The following is a 22,092-nucleotide window of genomic DNA, read 5'->3' as shown; positions in this document are numbered from 1 at the left end:
AGAAGTGCAGGTTAATGATGGTATATTGTATGTTGCCTCCTGTGATAGTAAGGTATGTGTTTGTGATGTCCTTTAGCCCCGCCCCCTTCCTCCCATCCAAGCACCTCGGGGTAATGAGAGCGTGGAGAATCTAATATTAGGTTTCTGTTTGGTTTTCCTGGTGTGAAGCGCATCGGGGAGTCCGTAGAAGAGCTGCATTAGTGTGTCGCGTGTGGGTCAGCCCGGTATTCTGCGTGTGCTGTTGTCCCTTCACTGTCCTTCACCTCTCTTTAATCTCCTTGCCTTATTCCTGCCTGTCCTTAGCCTTCCCGCCTCTTATATTAGTTTTACCCTCCTTGTTCTTATCTCTCCTCCTCTTCCTTATACCAACCTCACCCTCCTTGTCATTAGCTCTTCTCTCCTTATACAAGTTTCACCCTTCCCTTCGTTCTCTCTCCTGCCTCTTTTTCATTCCAGCCTCACCATCCCTCTCCTTATCTTTCCTGTCTTTCCCTGCTTGTGTACCTGTAAACTCTGTCTGTGATCATTGAATTTATCTATCTTTATCCCTGACTCTCTCTATCTGGTTCTTATTCTCCTTTCCTCTCTTTCTCTATCCCTTCTTGTCCCTTGTCTGTCCCTTGCCCTCTCTACTTTTGTCCCTCTCTCCGTCTCCATCATAGCCTCTCTCGTTCCTCTGTCCTTGCCTCTGTTCTCCCTGTCTCTGCCTCACTTTCCCTATTATTCTCTCTCTCTCTCTCTCTCTCTCTCTCTCTCTCTCTCTCTCTCTCTCTCTCTCGACTCATTTTTCATGGACAGTGTTGTTCCCGAAGCTTCGAACGCTTCACTTCAGGGGTCATTGAAAGTGTCTGAAGCATTTAGTGAATCTGAGGCTTCATCACTGAAATTTTGAACCTGTGGTTCCCCGCTCCTGCCATGACACTCATTTGGTGCACATTGGGTACGTGTGTGTGTGTGTGTGTGTGTGTAAGAATAATTCAGTGAAAATAGTTGGAACGTGTTGTTGTGATGTTTGTTCCGGCTGCCGTGTGTGAACAAACGGGCTTTCTGCAATTACCGCTGTGTGTGTGTGTGTGTGTGTGTGTGTGTGTGTGTGAGAGAGAGAGAGAGAGAGAGAGGCTGGTGGCTGACAAGGTGCATGTTTCAGGAGCAGCGCGGGGCCCGGCGGGTAGCGGCAGGATGGAGGCGGAGCGGTTCCTGCTCAAGTGGAACAACCACCAGACCAACCTGGTGACGGTGTTCGACCAGCTGTACGAGCAGGAGGCCTTCACGGACGTCACCCTCGCCTGTGATGGGCGTACCTTCGCTGCCCACAAGGTGATCCTGTCAGCGTGCAGCCCTTACTTCCAGGCGCTGTTCCTGGGCAACCCTTGCAAGCACCCCATCATCTTCATGCGGGACGTGCGTGCCGGCGACATGGAGGCGCTGCTCAGCTTCATGTACCGCGGCGAGATCAACGTGCATCAGCATGACCTGTCCTCGTTCCTGCGCACCGCTGAGAGTCTGCAGATCAAGGGCCTGTCGGACTCCTCCGAGAGGCACAAGGAGACCTCCAAGATCCTGGAGGCCATGGAGAGAAAGTTTTGTTCCTCCGGCATGCAGCAGGCGCAGCACCAGCAGCAGCCCCAGCCCGCGCTCAACGCCTGCACCCCCGCGGTGGGCGCCGCTCTTGGGGGCGCGCTGGTGCCCACCGTCGGGGCCGGCGACTCCCCGCCGCCAGCCGCTAAGAAATTCAAGTCCCTGGAGGACCTGCCTCGCATCCTGCCCAAGATGAAGCCGCTAGCCACGCCCCCCGGCTTGGTGACGCCCGTGCCTGGTCTGCTTACGCCCATCACCCTCGCCGCCACCGTCATGAAGAACGCTGCGCATGCCGCCCACGCCGCCCAAAACGCTCGCGTCAGTCCGCCCACGCCCGAGACCACCAACTCCTCACCCACCACCGACGCCTCCACGCCCCCGAAGGACCGCAAGAAGGTGAGTGCCTCCACGCCCCTTCCTCACCCCCCACAGCCCTCCCCGCATGCCCCTTTTAGTCTGGACTCTTAGGAAGAGTCTTCTTCAATCCGGCACCTCTCTCGTCCCCGTCCCCTCCTCGCCGCTCCCCTGTCCGCCCCGCCTTGCTGGCACTCGGCCGCCCTCGCGTCCACCACCCTCTGCCCCCGCGCCGCCACCGCAGAGTCGCGAGGCCGCCCCCCACAATGCTGTAACACTCCTCTTCCTCCTCCTCTTCCTCCTCCTCCTCCTCCTCCTCCTCCTCCTCCTCCTCCTCCTCCTCCTCCTCCTCCTTTTCCTCCTCCTCCTCCTCCTCCTCCTCCTCCTCCTCCTCCTCCTCCTTTTCCTCTTCCTCCTCCTCCTCCTCCTCCTCCTCCTCAGTTTCGTCTTATGGGTTGTCACGTCATTTATCAGTAATTATACGTATTGTAGATTTAATCTGTTCCTCAGATTTAGTATAGAAATATAAATAAGCTAAATAAATGCCAGAGAAAGATAGGGCATTTTAAAATGTTACTACTACTACTTCTACTACTACTACTACTACTACTACTACTACTACTACTACTACTGCTATCACTATTGCTATTACTACTACTACTACTACTACTACTACTACTACTACTACTAATAATAATAATAATAATAATAATAATAATAATAATAATAATAGCATCAATAATAATAGCAGCAACATTGATACCGTTAACGACAACAACATATTAGCGTCTTACCATACCTAATCTCACATTGAAGTAAAAAAGTTAAGGAAAACTTGTAGAGGTATATCATGTGGTGTCCTGCTCGTCCTTCCCTCGCGTCGCCAGTCTCGGGGAGCCTCGGCCACCACGCTCCTCGTCAGCTGATTCAAGTGTTTACTCCAGTCAGATGAAATTATTACAGTGACGCCAAGAGAATAACATGTGGTGCAATGACAGAGAGAGAGAGAGAGAGAGAGAGAGAGAGAGAGAGAGAGAGAGAGAGAGAGAGAGAGAGAGAGAGAGATTCAGGCTCCCGGAAATCAACAGTTAAGTAAATACCTCAAACGATAATTACTCCGCCCTGCCAAGCCCTGCCTTAAGAACACACTCCCTTGCCATGCTCCCTTACCAACTCCTGTCGTACTCCACGCTTCCCTGCCACTCTCCCCTGCCAAGCCCTGTCTTATACACTCCTCTGCCACGCTCCCCTGCCAAGCCCCATCTTACAGAGCACACACCCTGTCAAATCTTAGAGAACACACACTCCCTTGCCACACTGTCACCCTGCCATAATCTTACACCCCCTGCCATTCCTACCCTACCAAGGAGAACATGCATACACTCCACCACTTTCACCCTACATATCTTAAAGGACACTCTATTCCTCTGTCACCCTGCCTGCCGCCCTGCAGAACTCCTTCCTACACCCTTTAACCTCCCGTTTCCCCAGCGTTGCACCCTACACACGCTTCACACCGCCTCTCGCCTCTCAGACTGCATTCTATTCCCTGTACCCTACCCCCTATGCATCAAGTCACCCTGCACATACATTACCCACAGTCCTCAGTCTCCCAGCCGCTCACTCATTCCCCTCCTGTCCCCTTCCTACCCGTGCCAGGCTCCATTACATGTATAATCAGCTATTCACCCCTACTGACGCCTCCCCCCTTGCCAGAAGCACCCCTCTCTCGCCCCTCTACCAACCCCTTTTTCGACCGTATCATCCCTGCCGCCCCTTCCTGACTCCTGACGCTGCCCTAGTTTCTGCCAGCCCTTCTTCCAGATAAACCAAGACTGCCACACCCTTTCCAGAGCCCTGCCAACTAGCCTCGACCTGCCAACATCCTCCTCCTCCTCCTCCTCCTCCTCCTCCTCCTCCTCCTCCTCCTCCGTTGCTTTTCGATCCACTGGCCGGAGGTGGGTAGTATCGATTATTAGGGAGAGGAAAGGAGGGAGAGGCAGGGAGAGAAGGGCACTGGTAGCGTTCCTCCCTCTCCCTCCCTCTCCCTCTCTCTCTCCGTCCAGTGGGAGTAATGGAGGGGCTAGCGCTCCCTTCCCTCCGCCCCCCGCCCCCCGCCTCTCTCTCTCTCCCTCCCGCACTTTTCCTCCAGCAGGGTGATGAAGGGAGGGAAGCAGGGATGGAGGGAGGGAGAGAAGTGGTATGACGCAGAGATTGTGTGTGTGTGTGTGTGTGTGTGTGTGTGTGTGTGTGTGTGTTTTGGTTTGTTCATCTGTTCACTTCAGCATCCGGGGTTTAGTTCCTCCTCCTCCTCCTCCTCCTCCTCGTCGTCGTCGTCGTCGTCGTCGTCGTCTTTAGCTTCGTGTTTCTCTTTTTTATCTGTTTATTTTTATTTTTTTTTTTTACTTTTTTTATATTGTGTTTATCTGGAGTGTTATATATCCACTGCCATTATACAGTGTTAATTACGAGAGAGAGAGAGAGAGAGAGAGAGAGAGAGAGAGAGAGAGAGAGAGAGAGAGAGAGAGAGAGAGAGAGAGAGAGAGAGAGAGAGAGGGCACAACAGTTCAGCTTCACGATTCCCAACACTTGTTTTAGACTTGTATATTTATTGATAATTCACTTATTTTCAGAGAGAGAGAGAGAGAGAGAGAGAGAGAGAGAGAGAGAGAGAGAGAGAGAGAGAGAGAGAGAGAGTACAGGTGTGTGTGTGTGTGTGTGTGTGTGTGTGTGTGTGTGTGTTGGGGGGTAAGGTTGGGGTGGCATTTCAATAACCACGTGATAGTGTTGAGTGAAGGAGGATAGAGTGGGGGTGGGGGGGTTGCCTCTTCTTGTGTTGTTGAGGAAGCCTTTGGGTGACGATTTTGGGTTGTTGAGAGAGAGAGAGAGAGAGAGAGAGAGAGAGAGAGAGAGAGAGAGAGAGAGAGAGAGAGAGAGAGAGATAAGGACTTGAAGACATAGAAGTGGGCATGGTGTGTGTGTGTGTGTGTGTGTGTGTGTAATAGTAGCCGTGCGCACGCGTCCATGTACACGTGTGTATGTGTGTGTGTGTGTGTGTGTGTATGTGTGTGTGTGTGTGTGTGTGTGTGTGTGTGTAGGCGTGGCATCCAGTCGTGGCCCCTCGCGTGGGTAGTATTGATTAGTGGGGGCGAGGGGTACGCCCGGGCCCTTTGCCCCCCACCCTCCGCCCCACCGCCGCCCCCTGCCCCCCGCCCGCCTTCCCTCACCGCCTACCTCACCGTGGCCCCCTCGTCCTCCTTTCCACCCTTACCTCCACCACCACCAAACCCCTGACTAACCTCTCTCTCTCTCTCTCTCTCTCTCTCTCTCTCTCTCTCTCTCTCTCTCTCTCTCTCTCTCTCTCTCTCTCTCTCTCTCTCTCTCTCTCCATCGTGTGGGTTATTGTGAAGACTAGAGGAAATGAAAAACTGTGATGGGTAAAGAGGTAGAGGAGGAGGAAGAAGAGGAAGAGGACAGGGTCGTGGAGTTAAGGACGTGGAGTGGCGTGGCGTGGCATGTCCACTACCACCACCACCACCGCCACCGCCACCACCGCCGCCACTGTCGCATCTCCACAAAGTAGTGTGTGATGGTGATGACGTTCTTGTGCTGTGTCTAAACCTTCAAAAGTTCGTCATTAGTGGCTTTTACACCTTTTCCATTCACGACCCGGCCTCCTTGTGTGTGTGTGTGTGTGTGTGTGTGTGTGTGTGTGTGTGTTTGTGTGTACGAGTGTGTGTGTGTGCTCGCCAGGACAAGTGGAACATGTGACGGTGGTCTCCGGGTCGCTTTGTATATAAAATCTATCGATTATACCAGTGAGGGAGGGCGCCACGTGTGTGTGTGTGTGTGTGTGTGTGTGTGTGTGTGTGTGTGTGTGTGTGTGTGTGTGTGTGTGTGTGTGTGTGTGTGTGTGTGTGTGTGCTCGTGCGCGCGCGTTGTGAGGTGGCATGGGAAGGGAAGAGCTGTTGCCACGAGAATTCCCTCCCTTCTACCCTCCTGATCCTCCCTCCCAGCCCTCCATCACACCCTCCACGTCTGTCCCCGTCGAAGCCTGCCCACCGCCTCCCTTTGCTTGGCTCCCCGCCACCGCACAACTGGGTCCGGACTCCAGTGTTCTCCTCAAGGGTCCAGAAACCTTTAAGTGCCAAGGGTACAAATTTAACTCGCACAGAAACATAACTTTTCCTTCGTCTCCCCTTTAGAAGAAGAAAAGAAAAAAAAAATAGCGACTCGTTCAATTCGTAAAAGAGAGTTAGCTAGTTGTTGATCCGTGTCAGTGTAGGATGCAGCCGGATCTTCTTGGCCCTTTAATTAAGTGAATGCCCAACTTAAGTATTGTAAAGGGCATTGCCTCTTCATGTAACCTGCATTTTTTTTTCTCGCGGATTTCATATTATCCTGTACTTCATTGACAAGGATTTATTTTGTTGTGTTTTGTTTATCAGTTTTCTTTTTGTGGAGAATGTGTTATAAACTCATATTCCCCAGTGGACACTTTCCCCATGATAAATTCCCCTCATAGCCACTTTCTTTCCTCCCCCTGGACATTCCCCCTAGTTGTAGCACCATGCAGGATGTCCCTAGTTGGAATCACTTGTGCTCGGGACTTTTTCTCTTGCCCACTTCAATTTTCCGAGCCACCGAGGGCACGAACCAATGTTAACCAGTCCCCGTCCAAGGGTAGATGTGGAGGACTGCGTGATTAAGGGCACCCTGCATGAAACCTTTGCCAAATCCCTATGCAAATCAAAACCCCCCCCGGTGGCGATCTCTGATGTGGGACGGTCCGAAATTGAAGAAAGAAAAAAATAAAATGAATTATGGGATGAGGTTGTCTCGAGTGTATGAGTGTGAATGGTGAGTGTTCGTGATGAGTGTGTGAAATTGTGAATGCGTGAGTGTGTGTGAGCGGTGAGTGTATGCGGTGAGTGTGAAAGTTCTGAGTGTGCGAGTATGCGATGAGTGTACGAATGCACGTGGGTGTTGAGTGCATGCGGTGGTGTGCGTGCATGCTGAGGGCGTGGTGGAGGTAAATATTGATGGGAGAACCAAAGCCTGGAAATGTCACGTCCAGAATCAGTCACGATTGAAGCTGAAATAAAGGCGAGTATCGGGAAACTTTTTATTCTCTTCGAGGCAAACTTGTCAAGAAGAACGAAATTTGCTGCGATAGGAAAGATCGATTAGTGCAACGTAACACAACCGAAGCAACGACGGAAAAAAAAAGAAAAAAAAAAGGAAACAAACAAAAATCCAATCAACTTAAACATTTTCAAAAACTCAACCATTTTTCATGTGTATGTATATATTTTTGTTACACGTTTATGATACTTCACACACACACACACACACACACACACACACACACACACACACACACACACACACACACACACACACACACACACACACACACACACACACACACACACACACACACACACACACACACACACACACACACACACACACACACACTGGATAAGCGTGTGTGGCATATGCTGATGGTGGTAGTGGTGGTGGTGGTGGTGGTGGTGGTGATGGTGATGAGGGAGAGGAAGGAGGGAGGGAGGGAGGGAGGGAGGGGTAAGGAGTGGGTAAGGGCGCAGGTGTATCAAGGTGAGAGAGTGAGGGTGAGGGAGGGAGGGACGGAGGGAGGGATGATCGAAAACCCAGGTGTTCTGTGACTGAGGAAGGGTAGGGGAGGGTAAGAGGAGGGGTAAAGTAGGGGAGGGAGGGAAGGGGACAGTACCAGCCTCCCTTGGCACGCGTCAGCAGCCTCCCCTCCCTCGCCCCCCTCACCCCCCTCACTGCCCGGTGCTCACGATCAATACTTACACTGACCCAAGGGCGCCTCCCTCTCCTGCCCGCCTGGCTCTCTCTCTCTCTCTCTCTCTCTCTCTCTCTCTCTCTCTCTCTCTCTCTCTCTCTCTCTCTCTCTCTCTCTCTCTCTCTCTCTCTCGCGGTCTTTCTACTTATCGATCATTCTTGTTTCCCATGTCCTACCTCAAGTATTCTCTCTCTCTCTCTCTCTCTCTCTCTCTCTCTCTCTCTCTCTCTCTCTCTCTCTCTCTCTCTCTCTCTCTCTCTCTCTCTCTCTCTCTCTCTCTGTCTCACTAAATAACGATGATAATAATGATAATGATAGTAGTAATAATAATAATAATAATAATAATAATAATAATAATAATAATAATGAGTAATTTTTATGTACGTTTTGTTCTGTGTACGTGTCCGTGTACGTGTCATGTAATTGTCTTGTGTACGTTTCGTGTCGTTGTTATGGTGTATTTGCGCTTCTAGTGAAATGTCAGAGAGAGAGAGAGAGAGAGAGAGAGAGAGAGAGAGAGAGAGAGCGAGTAATTTAGGTGGTTCATATTGCATATTACAAAAAGTGAAAGTGACGTGAAGTAATTATGTTCGCAGAGAGAGAAAGTGAGTGACATGTGTTAGGGAAATATTGGGAGTGAGGAAATTACTGTGTTACGAGACGAGGAAGATGACTCATTATCACTGGCTGGAGACTGAGGGAAAGTGGCCCGCGGGTGTCAGGTGCGGGCGAGAGTGAGTTAGGCATGTTAAGTAAGAAAAGTAGCATCATTCCGCGAAAATGTAAGATGAAAATGACAAAAATAAGATGAATATGACTTGTAAATAGCGGATGGCTGGGAAAATGAAACTGTTAGCTATATGGATAAATAGAAACTGGCTCAGATTGTGGAGGCACTCAAATTGAAAGTGAGTAATCTCGAGAAATTGAACAAGACAAAAAAAAGACATATAGAGACTAAATGAAAGACATCAGATGAAAATTAAGTAAATCTCAGCTAAAAAAAAAAAAAAAAAAAAAAACAGGCAAAATATAGAAGCATTAAAATCGAAATTAACGTAGCGAAAACCTGGATTAAATAAGATGTGGAATAACTTGCAAAAATAGAAGATGGCAGAGCAAATGAGTCTGCCATAGGGAACTATCGAAAATGAGTCAGAATGTAAAGAATGACGTTGAAAGTGAGTCATACATGGAGGGCATTACTCAGAAGAAGGCAGCGGAGTTGAAAGTGAGTCATGGCAAAGAGAAAAGGACACAGAGTAAATATTTAGCCACAGGAGATGAAAGTGAATCATGCAAAGAAAGAAAATGACCCCCGAATGTTTTACTTACCGTACATAGGCAGTGGTGGTGAAAATGAGTTACGAGGAGGAAGTGAGAGTGAGTCAAGGAAGCGGTAGAGGCAGGGAAGGTGAGTCATGTTCAGGTGATTCACGTAGAGACCTCTTCTAGGTGACTCACACTGTCATCGAGGTGGACAGAGGACAAGACGACTGCAAAACTACCTTCATTGTAAGTGTAACCTTTCCTATCACTATTATTACTATTATTATTACTATTATTATTATTATTATTATTATTATTATTATTATTATTATTATTATTATTATTATTATTATTATTATTATTACTACTACTACTACTACTACTACTACTACTACTACTACTACTACTACTACTACTACTACTACTACTACTACTACTACTACTGTTGCTAATGCTCTTTGTTTGTTCGTTCGTTTTGTTTAGTCGTTCGTGTTTTCGTTTGTGTTTGTACGTCTTTTGTTTGTTTGTTTGTGTTTTGTTTGGTTCTCGTTGTGTTATTTACGTTCGTTTATTTGTGTGTTTGTCTGTCGTTATATTTGATTGAGTTGTAAATTGCGTTTGTTACTGCGTTTTTACTAGTGTTACTGATGTTACTACTACTACTACTACTACTACTACTACTACTACTACTACTACCACTACCACCATCATTACCACCACCACCACTGTTACTACTATTACTATTACCACTACCTCCACCCTACCACCACCACCACCACCACCGCTGTTACTACTATTACCACTACCTCCACCCCCTACCACCTACCACTACCACCACTACTACTACTACTACTACTACTACTACTATTACTACTACTACTACTACTACTACTGCTGCTGCTGCTGCTGCTGCTGCTGCTGTTACTACTACTACTACTACTACTACTACTACTACTACTACTACTACTACTACTACTACTACTACAACAACAACAACAACAACAACAACAACAACAACAACAACAACAACAACAACAGCAGCAGCAGCAGCAACTACTACTACTACTACTACTACTACTACTACTACTACTACTACTGTCGTCTCCACCACTTCCACCATTATATTTTTTTTTTTTTGTTATTGTTATTGTTGCTGTTCACTTTATTATTATTATTATTATTATTATTATTATTATTATTATTATTATTATTATTATTATTATTATTATTATTACTGTTATTTTTTTTTTTTTATCGATGTTGTTGTTGCTGTAGATGTGTAGCGTAGTAGTTGTTGTGTGCACCGTCTCACACACACACACACACACACACACACACACACACACACACACACACACACACACACACACACACACACACACACACACACACACACACACACGCACACGATGAAAGACAAAGAAACAATCAAGAAATAAATATTCAATGCCTTGCCCAACAAAAATGTCAAACGTTCACATATCTAAACAAAACATAAAAACAACAACAATATGTAAAGAAAAAAAAAACGAAAAAAAAAACTTGAACAGATACAAAAAAAAAAAAAAAAGAAAATTGTACAGAAAAAAGAAAAAAATCATCTATTTAAGAAAAGTCATGAATCCGGTGAGAGGAAATCTTTCTCTCACTTGGAAGGAGACCAAAGGAGGGGATTAAGAAAGGAAAAGTCTGATGGGCAGGAAGAAAAAGGCCTACACATAACTGCTTAGGCCTTGGCACCGCTCCCTCTGTATGATAAAGGTGCAGGGGAAAGAAGGAAGAGGAAGGAAGGAGTGTGGGAGTCTTGGCATTCCGTATTTCTCCGTGGCACGTGATTTGAAACGCTTTGCTCTCACGTGTCCGATTCCAACTGACTATAGATTTTTTTTTTTTTTTACGCATTTGTAAGCCCGATCAAGAAGAAAGATTAAAAAGAAATAATGCCGTTCCCCTTCTTCCCTCCCCCCCAAAAAAAAAATAAAGTACTCGAGATTGTCCAATTCATAATCTGAAATTTTTTGAAAGATGATGAAGAATCCTTGCCAAACTAACACCACCGTCATGAAAGCAATCTTGAAATCCCCCAGAATACTTCCATTAGAGACTGTTAAAAGTGTTGGAGATAAGATTCCTGAGTGTTTGGGAATGCTGTCCCTTAGACGGAGAGGCAGAAGAGGAGGAACAGGGCGAGGACGAGGTGGTGCTGTGATTGTAATGATGGGTGACCTGGAATATACGGGCAGTAGACAGAAATTATTGAATCTGGTCAGGGAATGCTTCTTTTCTGCAGTGAAATGGTAGATGATGATGATGATGAGATAGTGGTCAGTATGAGGAGATACAAGACTGTAATTAACTATTTTTGCTATGTTTGCTTGAATGACACAGACACGAGCAGAACACACGCCCATCCATCCACCCAGCCACCCACACATGCTTACTTCAGGAAACGTACATCTTCACTTGCATAGACAAAAACAAGACAAAAACTACTGCTTCTACTACTACTACTACTACTACTACTACTACTACTACTACTACTTCTGTAAATAAACTCAAACACACACACACACACACACACACACACACACACACACACACACACACACACACACACACACACACACACACACACACACACACACACACACACACACACACACACACACACACGAACGCACCTCATAACTTCACCTAACCAGACCCAACCTAACCCCTCCTGCCGCTCCTACAGGAAGGATACATAAGCGGGGACTCGCCTCACCCCGTATACCTGGTGTCGAGCGTCGGGGGAGTCGCTGCAGCCACTTCAGGGAACTCCACGCCGTCCCACGAGGTGAAGGTGGAGGAAGAGGACCCGCTTGACGAAACCAACTCCTTTTCAGACGATCCCACCTCTGGACTCGGGGACAATGATGACAGCTCCATGGTGAGTGTGTGTGTTTGTGTGTGTGTGTGTGTGTGTGTGTGTGTGTGTGTGTGTGTGTGTGTGTGTAGGGGGGGTGTATGTGTGTATGTGTATGGGTGGGTGTGATTGCTAATTACGTCAGTTTCAGTTTCTCTCTCTCTCTCTCTCTCTCTCTCTCTCTCTCTCTCTCTCTCTCTCTCTCTCTCTCTCTCTCTCTCTCTCTCTCTCTCTCTCTCTCTCTCTCTCTCTCTCTCTCTCTCCTTCCCTCCTTTCTGTCTATCAATGAGTTTTCTTATTTATCATTTTATTTTATTTATTTTATTTATTATTTTATTGTTTTTCTCGCTATTCCTTTTCGTTCATATAGCAGCGAGTGAGAGAGAGAGAGAGAGAGAGAGAGAGAGAGAGAGAGAGAGAGAGAGAGAGAGAGAGAGAGAGAGAGAGAGTACAGCCCTAAAAACAAGACTGTCCCTTTAGAAGAACCCGGAACATTCTGGCGCTGCTGCTGTGCTTGGTGGCGCCTTGCTGTGGTGAGTGTGGAAATGACCGATTTTTATATGGAAAAATAACCTTTAGAAGACCACATCCCTCCCCTCCCCTTCCCATACATTCCCTTCCCATTCCTCCCCTTCCCGTCCCTTCCCTTCCCTTTTCTTTCCTCCCCTTCCCTTCCCATTCCTCCCATTCCCTTTCCTTCCTTTCCCACCTCTCCCGTCACTCCCTTTCCTTTCCTTTTCCTCCCCTTCCCGTTCCTCCCTTTCTTTCTCTTTCCCTTCCCTTCCCCTCACTCCCCTTTCTCATCCATTCCTTCCTCTTTCCTTCTCTTCCTTTTCCTTCCCCTCTCCTCTCCACCTCTTCCTTCCCTCTCCATCTCTTCCCATCCCCTCTTCCCACCTCTCCCCTCCCCTCCCGTTCCTTTCCCTCTCCCTCTCCTTCTCTTGTGTTTGGTTTCTCCTCCTCCTCCTCCTCCTCCTCCCCCTCCTCCTCCTCCTCTCGTGACCTATTGTAAAGATCAGTCTTGTAAGATTTAACTGCTGGGGTACGAGTATGTGATAGGCCACATTGCTCTCCCTCTCCCTCTCTCCTCTCCCTCTCTCCTCTCCCTCTTTCTCCTGCTATCTACTCTTCCTCTTCTTTCTCCTTTCTCTCACCAGCGCTCCTCCCTTTTTCCGTCTCCCCCTTCGCCTTATCTCCAAACCTCTCGCTCACATCTCTTGCCTTCTGTCTTCCATGTCTTACGCCCTCCTTTGTACTCTCTCTCTCTCTCTCTCTCTCTCTCTCTCTCTCTCTCTCTCTCTCTCTCTCTCTCTCTCTCTCTCTCTCTCTCTCTCTCTCTCTCTCTCTCTCTCTCTCTCTCTCTCTCTCTCGCCACCACACCCACATCTCTCCCCACCTCACGTATCCTCCCTCCTCCCACTTCCCTCTGTACCTCTCTCTCTCTCTTTTTCCCCTACCTCCCCCTCTCCCCCTCCCGTGCCTGCATGCCTTGCCTGGTAGCAGAAGCAGAAGCATCAGAACAACAGAAGCAGCAGCAGAAGCGGAGGAGAGAGACGAGGCATGGGTGATGGTACTCTTGTTTATGTTGATGATAACAGCAATAGTAATGAATGATATGTATAACAGTGTATATAATATTTTCCCCTCTGTTGTGTGTCTCCTTATTCCTTCCTTCTTTCCTTCCTGTCTAGTTCTTATCAGGTTTAATATTTATATCCGTATGGCATTAGTAACTTTTATTGTTTTCATATTAATACCTTAGTTTGATCATAACAATACTAATACAAAGCAGTTTTTAACGTACTGAAAACAAAAGTAACCTTAATTTAATCACTAACTTTTTTTGCATTGTTTAGTGACAGTAATATAATTTCTGTTCCACTTCGGTCCTTTTATTTGAAGCTTTTGCAGTATTTTGTTCACTAACTGCCTATTGAACCTAGTTAGTTAGGGAGCTTTGGTATGTCTGGCCAGCTGACTAACCTTCCCGCGCGCCACCCAGAGAAAGAGAAAGAGAGAGAGAGAGAGAGAGAGAGAGAGAGAGAGAGAGAGAGAGAGAGAGAGAGAGAGAGAGAGAGAGAGAGAGAGAGAGAGAGAGAGAGAATGTAAAAATAAATAGGATGAAGCTGATAGAAAGCAAGAAAAGACGTCAACAAGGCGTTAAAAATAGACACAGAACGAGAGAGAGAGAGAGAGAGAGAGAGAGAGAGAGAGAGAGAGAGAGAGAGAGAGAGAGAGAGAGAGAGAGAGAGTCACTAAACATAACCATGAAAGGGATAATTTATACTGAGAAATTATCCAGGTAAAATGACGTTCAGGAGCTGAGTTGAGGAAAGGTGAAGCTGGGAAAAGAGCAGGTGAAGAGGAATGGGCTGGAGAAACAAAGAATTTAGTATTAGGATCGAGAAGAAAAAAAAATCGTATATATAGAGAGAATGGATTTGCTTGGTGAATTTGTTTGAATGGTGATAGTTGTAGCAGTAGCAGTAGTAGTAGCAGTTCACGTGGTGGCGCGCGGGTGCAGCTAGACAGACGGTGTAGACTGAGGGAGTGGTGGTGGTGGTGGCGGTGGTGGTGGTGACGTGAGTGCGGTGGTTGCAGACGGCGTGTTATAGCGAGGATGTGCTGGGGACCCACGCGGGACAAGCTCACCTACCCCTGTCGGTACTGCGGCAAGCGGTTCACGCAGACGGGCACCTGCAGGAGGCACGAGCGGCTGCACACGGCGCCCAACAGCTTCAAGTGCCCCATCTGCCAGAAAGGGTTCAACCGCAAGTACCGCCTCAAGGAGCACATCGTGGCCTCGCACCCCCACCACTCGGAGGAGGGTGACCTCAACCTCATGATCAACACCTCGGCCACCACCCTGGCGTGAGGGCGTGGCACCGGCGAGGGCGGGGGCGTGGGCGGACTGGCAGAGGTGGCAGCGGCGGCTTCCGGTGACCCTGGAAGCAAGCCGTCCTGGATAAAGAGGAGGAAGAGGAGGAGACGAAGGAAAATTAAGAGGAGAAATAGACGGAGTGTGCGCGCCCCTCTGCCCGGCCTCCACGCCCTCCACCTCCCACGCCTGGCTGGCCGCGGCCTCGCACCTTCCCTTGGTGACTGCAAACCAACTTAGCGCAGCCCGCAGCACTAACACCTAACACCTAACTCACTAACCAGGTTCCCCACCCCTAGCCCCCTTCCCTCTCCCCCTCCCTCCCACCCCACAGTAGCATGTGGCAGGTATGCGCGGCGCTCCGTGGACGACACCATCCTATCATCATCAGCAGCAGCAGCGACAAAGATGAAGACAAAAAACGTCACCCAAAGAACATGAACCAAAGTTACAACCGTGTACTTAAGTTGCTTGTTCCTCCCTCCCTCCCTGCAGGCCCGTGTGTGTGTGTGTGTGTGTGTGTGTGTGTGTGTGTGTGTGTGTGTGTGTGTTCGCGTCAGTGTGTGTGTGTGTGTGTGTGTGTGTGTCAGTGTGTGAGACGGGCCGTTCAAGACGTGTGTATTTTATGTATTGTGTACATATATCATTTCCCTCCCTCTCCTCCTACTTTCCCATCACACATTCCTCAAGTTAAGGCAAAATATCAGTGATTTTGTTTCTGATATTCCTGGCGTGTGTTTTGTTGCATGTATTTATTAATTCTATTGTGTTCTCATCATTATTAATTATTGTTATTATTCTTTTTTTTTTTTTGGCTTTTTGTACTTCGCTCTCATTTTCTACGACACAAACTGTGATAGGGGAATCTTTAATTAAGTCATAAGTTGCACCTTTATATTAGACATTCGTTATTTTTATTTCCTCTTTGTTTTATCCATTAAGTTTTACGTTTAATTCCAAGTGGTTTATTATTAACGTGTTTATTTATTTTTTTCTCTCTATAGATTTGTTCTTTCTTTATAATATATAGATTTATGACCTATCAGGTGGAGAAGAAATTGACCTTGACCTTGTATTTGGAAGGGAAAGGTCAGGTGTTCACGTGACGGTGTTGTGCGGCTCCTCCTCCTCCTCCTCCTCCTCCTCCTCCTCCTCCTCCTCCTCCTCCTCCTCCTCCTCCTCCTCCTCCTCCTCCTCCCGCACAGCACTGTTACCGTTTCACAACCCGGGTATACTAGAAGCGTCTCATTATAACCCGGTCCTAAGAATCTCACGTGAACGGTGGAGCCTCAATGTGCAATTCGTCTCTCTCTCTCTCTCTCTCTCTCTCTCTCTCTCTCTCTCTCTCTCTCTCTCTCTCTCTCTCTCTCTCTCTCTCTCTCTCTCCCCTGTCGAAACACATAAAGAGAGAGAGAGAGAGAGAGAGAGAGAGAGAGAGAGAGAGAGAGAGGGACGTATAATTTTTTCCCTCTCCTTTTTTAATAGTTTGTTAATGCATTTATATCAAAGTGTTAGGTTGTTCCTCATGTTATTTGTACATTTATGTTAGCACCGGACTTTGTGTGTGTGTGTGTGTGTGTGTGTGTGTGTGTGTGTGTGTGTGTGTGTGTGTGTGTGTGTGTGTGTGTGTGTGTGTGTGTGCGCGCGCTCGTGTGCGCGCGTGTGTGCGTGTGTGCGAGTACAGTTATAATGGCAGAGTTAGTGACTGGAGAACCGTGACACACACACACACACACACACACACACACACACAGATGTCTGGACTGCACTCGTGTAGGAAAGGGAGTCGGTGGCGAGAGAGAGAGAGAGAGAGAGAGAGAGAGAGAGAGAGAGAGAGAGAGAGAGAGAGAGAGAGAGAGAGAGAGAGAGAGCATGTGGATTAGATTAGTGGATGGAGATTAGTGGAGGTGGAGGAACACGTGGGATGAAACACTTTGCAGGTGGAGGAAGTTATCAATAATTTAGATGAGTAATGGACTAAGTGTGAATTGAGTTTACCGAAAGTGCAATGCTTGGGGGAATGAATGTAACGGTAAACCTGAGCAGAGAGAGAGAAAGAGAGATTAGATGAAGTAACCTATGGAAGTACTTAGTGGAGACAAGCAGTTACAGTAGTTAGATTAAGGTGGAGAAAAGGAAGGCGAAGGCGATGGTACGTAGTAAAGTTAAGATAAGGATGGAGGTAATGGGTTGGAGGAGGAAGATGGAAGACAGTGAGAGAAAGAGAGATAGAGGCTGAGGAAGGAAGGGAGGGAGGGAGGGGGATGATCCAGCCCACACCTTTACCTTGACCTGTGTACAGTGGCACCTGTATCACCTTTGCACCTCAAGTTAGCATTTAAGTTGTTTCCAAGAGCACCCTTTCTAAGTCAGCGATCTCAGTTCTTGCCTCGTGGCCGCCTTCTGCAGGGGAGAAAGTGTCGCCAGTTGCCCTTTGTGTTCATGTAGTTACCGCAGAACCTTGTGCTTTCCTAAAGTTATCGGTGAGACGATTGAGAAAAATTTGGTGGGTTGTGTACCGTAATGGGTTGACTCTGCAAGCAAACTGCATTATTATTATTTTCTTTGTAAACAAACCTCGTGGTTGGTTGTTTGATGTAAACAAAACCCACGTATTCGGTTATTTCAGTGTCAACAAGCCCACGTGGTCGGTTGCCTTGATGTAAACAAACCCACGTGATAGGTTGTCTCAATGTCAACAAACCCACGTGGTCGGTTGCCTTGATGTAAACAAAACCACGTGGGCGGTGTAAACACAGGACTGTCTCCCCTGCATTCTGGCGAAACATTACTATTATTTATGTAAAGTGTTTTATTATTGATAATATTATTTCGTTATTGTCTTGAGTGCGTGGGAAGCAAGGGCAGTCAGGAAAATGTGTTTATTTGTATTTCCCTACACTTTTTATATCCATCTTTTGCCTAAGTGAGTGAGCGAGAGAAAGTGAGTGAGGTAGAGAGAATGAGTGCGTGAAAGAAAGCTGCCTAAAAAAAAGCGGACCCCAAACACTACCCTGTATGATGCCTTTATACTCGGTATATACATTATATATTATAAATAATATTAATAATAACAGTTATGCTCCCCAGACCACCCACCCCTAAGCAAGTTTGTACCAGATGATAAAGTTTGTACTGGAGGTTTCCTAGCAATTAAGTTGCGATATATTACTACGTAACTAGCAACCAACCAGCGTACAAGAGGGGATCGACGTGCGCAGTAGGGCGACGCTTGAGGCCCGTCCTGCGCATGTTACGTAGCAAAGACAAGTAGTTCTTGAAGATTTCTTTTATTCCGCCGCGGAGGGTGTGCTGCGGCGTGTCCCTCCCCCGCGGCCGAGGCGGCTGTGGGGGGCGAGAAATTATTTTGTGTATCTGAAGGTACAGAGGCGCTTCTCTGCCCGGGCGCCTTGCTCAAGTGCCGCGCGCCCCGCCCCGCCCCGCCCCCGCCCACGCCTGCGCCCGCGCCCACACACACACACACACACACACACACACACACACACACACACACACACACACACACACCAGCACTCAGAAGATGTACTTAACGCCATGCCAGCCTCACGCACACACTATGAACACATATCCTACTATCATTCAAACAAGGTAGAGTTGTACTTAATATTAATTACTAGCATACCCGTCCTCAACTTACGTGCGCGCACACACACACACACACACACACACACACACACACACACACACACACACACACACACACACACACACACACACACACACACACACACACACACACACACACACACACACACATTCCCCGGTGTCTTCCCAGAGAAGTTCCATAACGTCGCATCAACTTCCAGGGATGTTTAGTGCAATGTTGGGAGCCATTCCTGTTTCATTCCACCTCCGCCAGTCAACATTCCAGTCTCAGCACAGGTGGCATTCCAGTGTGTGGGGGGCACGTTGGTAACTAACATTCCATAATCGTCACTTTCGAGGGCGTGCGGGCTGGGGGGCGGGGGGCTTGCGGCTCATCGTTTGTAATCCTATTTCTGAAAGAGAATAAATTTGTGCTTCCAGGAGCGACCCGGATTTTGGTATTTCCCTCTGGTGGTTGCCGAGGTGGTGGTGGTGGTGGTGGTGGTGGTGATGATGATGATGGTGGTGGTGTCGCTCTTGTAGTGTATCAGCAACAGTGTGAGTGGTGGTGGTGGTGGTGGTGGTGGTGGCAGAAGTAGTAGTAGTAGTAGTAGTAGTAGTAGTAGTAGTAGTAGTAGTAGTAGTAGTAGTAGTAGTAGTAGTAGAAGAAGTAGTAGCAGCAGGAGGAGCAACACCACTATTAACAACATAAGGAGGAGAAGCAGGACAAGGGCAAAAAATAATCATAATTTTTATTAAGAGGGGAAAGATTAGAATGATCAAAAATAACAGCAGTACTTGGAGCATTTGCAGTAGTGGCAGAAATAGTAGTTGTAGTAGTAGTAGTGGTGGTGGTGGTAGTAGTAGTAGTAGTAGTAGTAGTAGTAGTAGTAATGAGGGTGGTGATGGTTCAGGTCTCAACGCAGCTGCTCCCATGCACAGGACTCAGCCACAGCGAGGGGCTTCCCGTGCCCCGTGCCGGAGGGTGTCACTGTCAAGGTGGAGCCAGGTGAAGTGCCGGATGGTGCCACTGTCAAGGTGGAGCCAGATGAAGTATCGTCCGGTTGTGCCTCTCCGCTGGCAGCCACCCAGAATGAAGTTGCATACTCTGCGAACATGGATGAGGACTCTTCCCTCTTCCTCTCCAGCGGACTCCAGCAGGCCCAGTACTGCGCCATTCAGCCCGTGCTATTGGCCCTGCCCCGCGGCAGGCAGAATGAGGCCGCCGAACACTCCGAGCAAGACAAAGTCACCCCCAGCCCCGTTGAGGAGGCGGCGGCTGCGTCATGTTCTGGAGACCACACGTATCCGGTCACCGCCCAGCCACGCCCTGCCACCGCCTCCGCCTCAGCCGCCCATTACCGCTGCAGCACCTGTAGCCGCGTTTTTCCTCGGGGTCGGCGGCACCGCTACCTGTCCCACGTGCGAACTCATACAGGAGAACGGCCCTATCAATGCCCCTCCTGCGGCCGCGCCTTTGGGAGGCGGGACCACCTACAGGTGCACTTAAGGCTACACACAGGTGAGCGACCCTTTCAGTGTTCCACCTGCGGCGCCGCCTTCACCCATAAGGTGTCACTCAGGAACCACAAGTGTCCGCTCCCTCAGGAAAGTAGCGGGCCTGAACAAGGCCTCGACTCCAGCCCTGTCTCTGTCACCCCATCCAGCCTTCCCTCTGTCACCCCATCCGTGCCTGCCTCTGTCACCCCATCCGTGCCTGCCTCTGTCACCCCATCCATCCCTTTCTCTGTCACCCCATCCATCCCTGTCTCTGTTACGTCATCCATTCCTGCCGTCACCCCATCAAGCCTTGCCTCTGTCACCCCATCCATCCCTGTCTCTGTTACCCCATCCATCCCTGCCTCTGTCACCCCATCCAGCCCTGTCGTTACCCCATCAAGCCTTGCCTCTGTCATCCCATCCATCCCTGCCGTCACCCCATCCAGCCTTGCCTCTGTCATCTCATTCATCCCTGCCTCTGTCAACCTAACCAGATCTGCAGTCATCCCATCCAGCCCTACCTCTATCACCCCTCCTTTTGCCGTCGCCTCTCCTGTCGCCACACCTCCTGTCTCGGCCCTTTCCCCTTCTTCTCCCCGTACCACTGCACCACAGACAGACCCCTCCACTTCCCAGCCTCCCTCCGTTGATCCCCTACCGCGCACAAGCCCACATTCATCGTCTGTCACGCCACAGCTGGAGGAAGTGTCTGAAGCTGCCGCCACTCAGTCCCCAACGGCACCTCCACCGGACTCACCCCATTCTAGCGACAGTGGCGATTCAGGGAAGGGTGAGCACATTTCCATTTTTTCCCCTCTCTCTGCCAACCAGGAAGTTTCCTCGCCGAGTTCCCCTGAAGCCGTCCATCCAGACCCTTCATATCCCCTGGACGTTCCTGGAAAGAGTCTGGCAGAGGGAGCGTCGTGCGGAGTGACGACGGAGAGCGTGGCTTGGCGGGGGGCGCCTCTCCCCTCCTGGTGGGAGAAATCTGGGTCCCTGCCGCTGAGACTCAGACCCAACAAATTTCCCCGAGTCTGAGAGAGAAAGAGAGAGAGAGAGAGAGAGAGAGAGAGAGAGAGAGAGAGAGAGAGAGAGAGAGAGAGATTAATAAAAGACAGAATAACTAATATTTCTTTTTCGCCAACTGGATGTAATATGAATAATAATAGTACTAACAAAGATGTGCCTCAGAGTTATTTCTTCCTCTTAATACGTTGATTTACACACACACACACACACACACACACACACACACACACACACACACACACACACACACACACAAACAGTATATGTCATACAAGTAAGAATTATGCTAATAGTCATTGTAGCAGTAGTAGCAGTAGTAGTAGCTATAATAATAGTAGTAGCAGAAGGAGAAGGAAGAGGAGCGGTGGTGATGGTGGTGGTGGTGATGATAACAATAACAATGGTAAGGAACGTGTCAGCAGGGAAGGGAAAGTAGCGAGCTGTAGTGCTGGCGTGAAGCAAGGCAATGAACGCTGCCAGCCAGGCCGTGACGCGCACCAACAGGGAGGCGAAAGGATAGACACGGCCTGTATCTTCCTGTACTGAGTGCTTTCCTTCCTCTACCGCCACGGAGAGCATTGATTAGGTTGCTTGCCGGCACTGTGACGACCTATATGTTTAATTTATCGAAACACAACAATGGCGTGTGTGTGTGTGTGTGTGTGTGTGTGTGAGGGGGGATTCTTTATTTGTTAGACTAGTTTGTGGATTGTGGTGGTAAGAAAACGCCAAGATGATCTCTCTCTCTCTCTCTCTCTCTCTCTCTCTCTCTCTCTCTCTCTCTCTCTCTCTCTCTCTCTCTCTCTCTCTCTCTCTCTCTCTCTCTCTCTCTCTCTCTCTCTCTCTCTCTCTCTCTCTCTCTCTCTCTCTCTCTCTCTCTCATTTCATGTTATATAATTCAGTTCAGTAAAATCATGATCACAAAGGCGTTTCCTTTAATCTGTTTCTCGGAACATAGATAACGTATTTTTGGCAATGAAAATGCACAGACGTGTGTGTGTGTGTGTGTGTGTGTGTGTGTGTGTGTGTGTGTAATTCCATGAATCACACTCATGAGTTGCCGCATCATGCTACAGACATTCAGGCGGGGAGGGGGACATGCACCGTGCCCTGCTTACCACCTCTCCCCTCTCCCGGACT

The 22,092-nt window shown here is 48.5% G+C and overlaps 1 protein-coding gene across 7 annotated transcripts in view; it reads left to right on the top strand.

Moving 5' to 3' along the window:
* The window catches only part of LOC135113727 (uncharacterized), an 83,010-nt gene extending 61,905 nt beyond the window's left edge, over positions 1–21,105 (top strand). For 3 of the 7 annotated variants that reach the window (XM_064029260.1, XM_064029261.1, XM_064029262.1), the window contains exons 2-4: positions 1,148–1,974; positions 11,769–11,963; positions 19,366–21,105. In XM_064029260.1, coding sequence (XP_063885330.1) covers positions 1,180–1,974; positions 11,769–11,963; positions 19,366–20,961 — 2,586 coding nt within the window. In that variant the 5' untranslated portion in view covers positions 1,148–1,179 and the 3' untranslated portion in view covers positions 20,962–21,105. Of the gene's footprint in view, positions 941–1,147; positions 1,975–11,768; positions 11,964–19,365 lie in introns of all 7 variants that reach the window. The other 4 variants (XM_064029256.1, XM_064029259.1, XM_064029255.1 and 1 more) reach the window with 4 other exon arrangements.
* The last annotated feature ends 987 nt before the right edge of the window (positions 21,106–22,092 follow it).

This window comes from Scylla paramamosain, chromosome 26 (genome assembly GCF_035594125.1).
Source record: "Scylla paramamosain isolate STU-SP2022 chromosome 26, ASM3559412v1, whole genome shotgun sequence".
Taxonomy (NCBI): Eukaryota; Metazoa; Arthropoda; class Malacostraca; order Decapoda; family Portunidae; genus Scylla; species Scylla paramamosain.
This window is presented reverse-complemented; position numbering and strand designations above follow the sequence as displayed.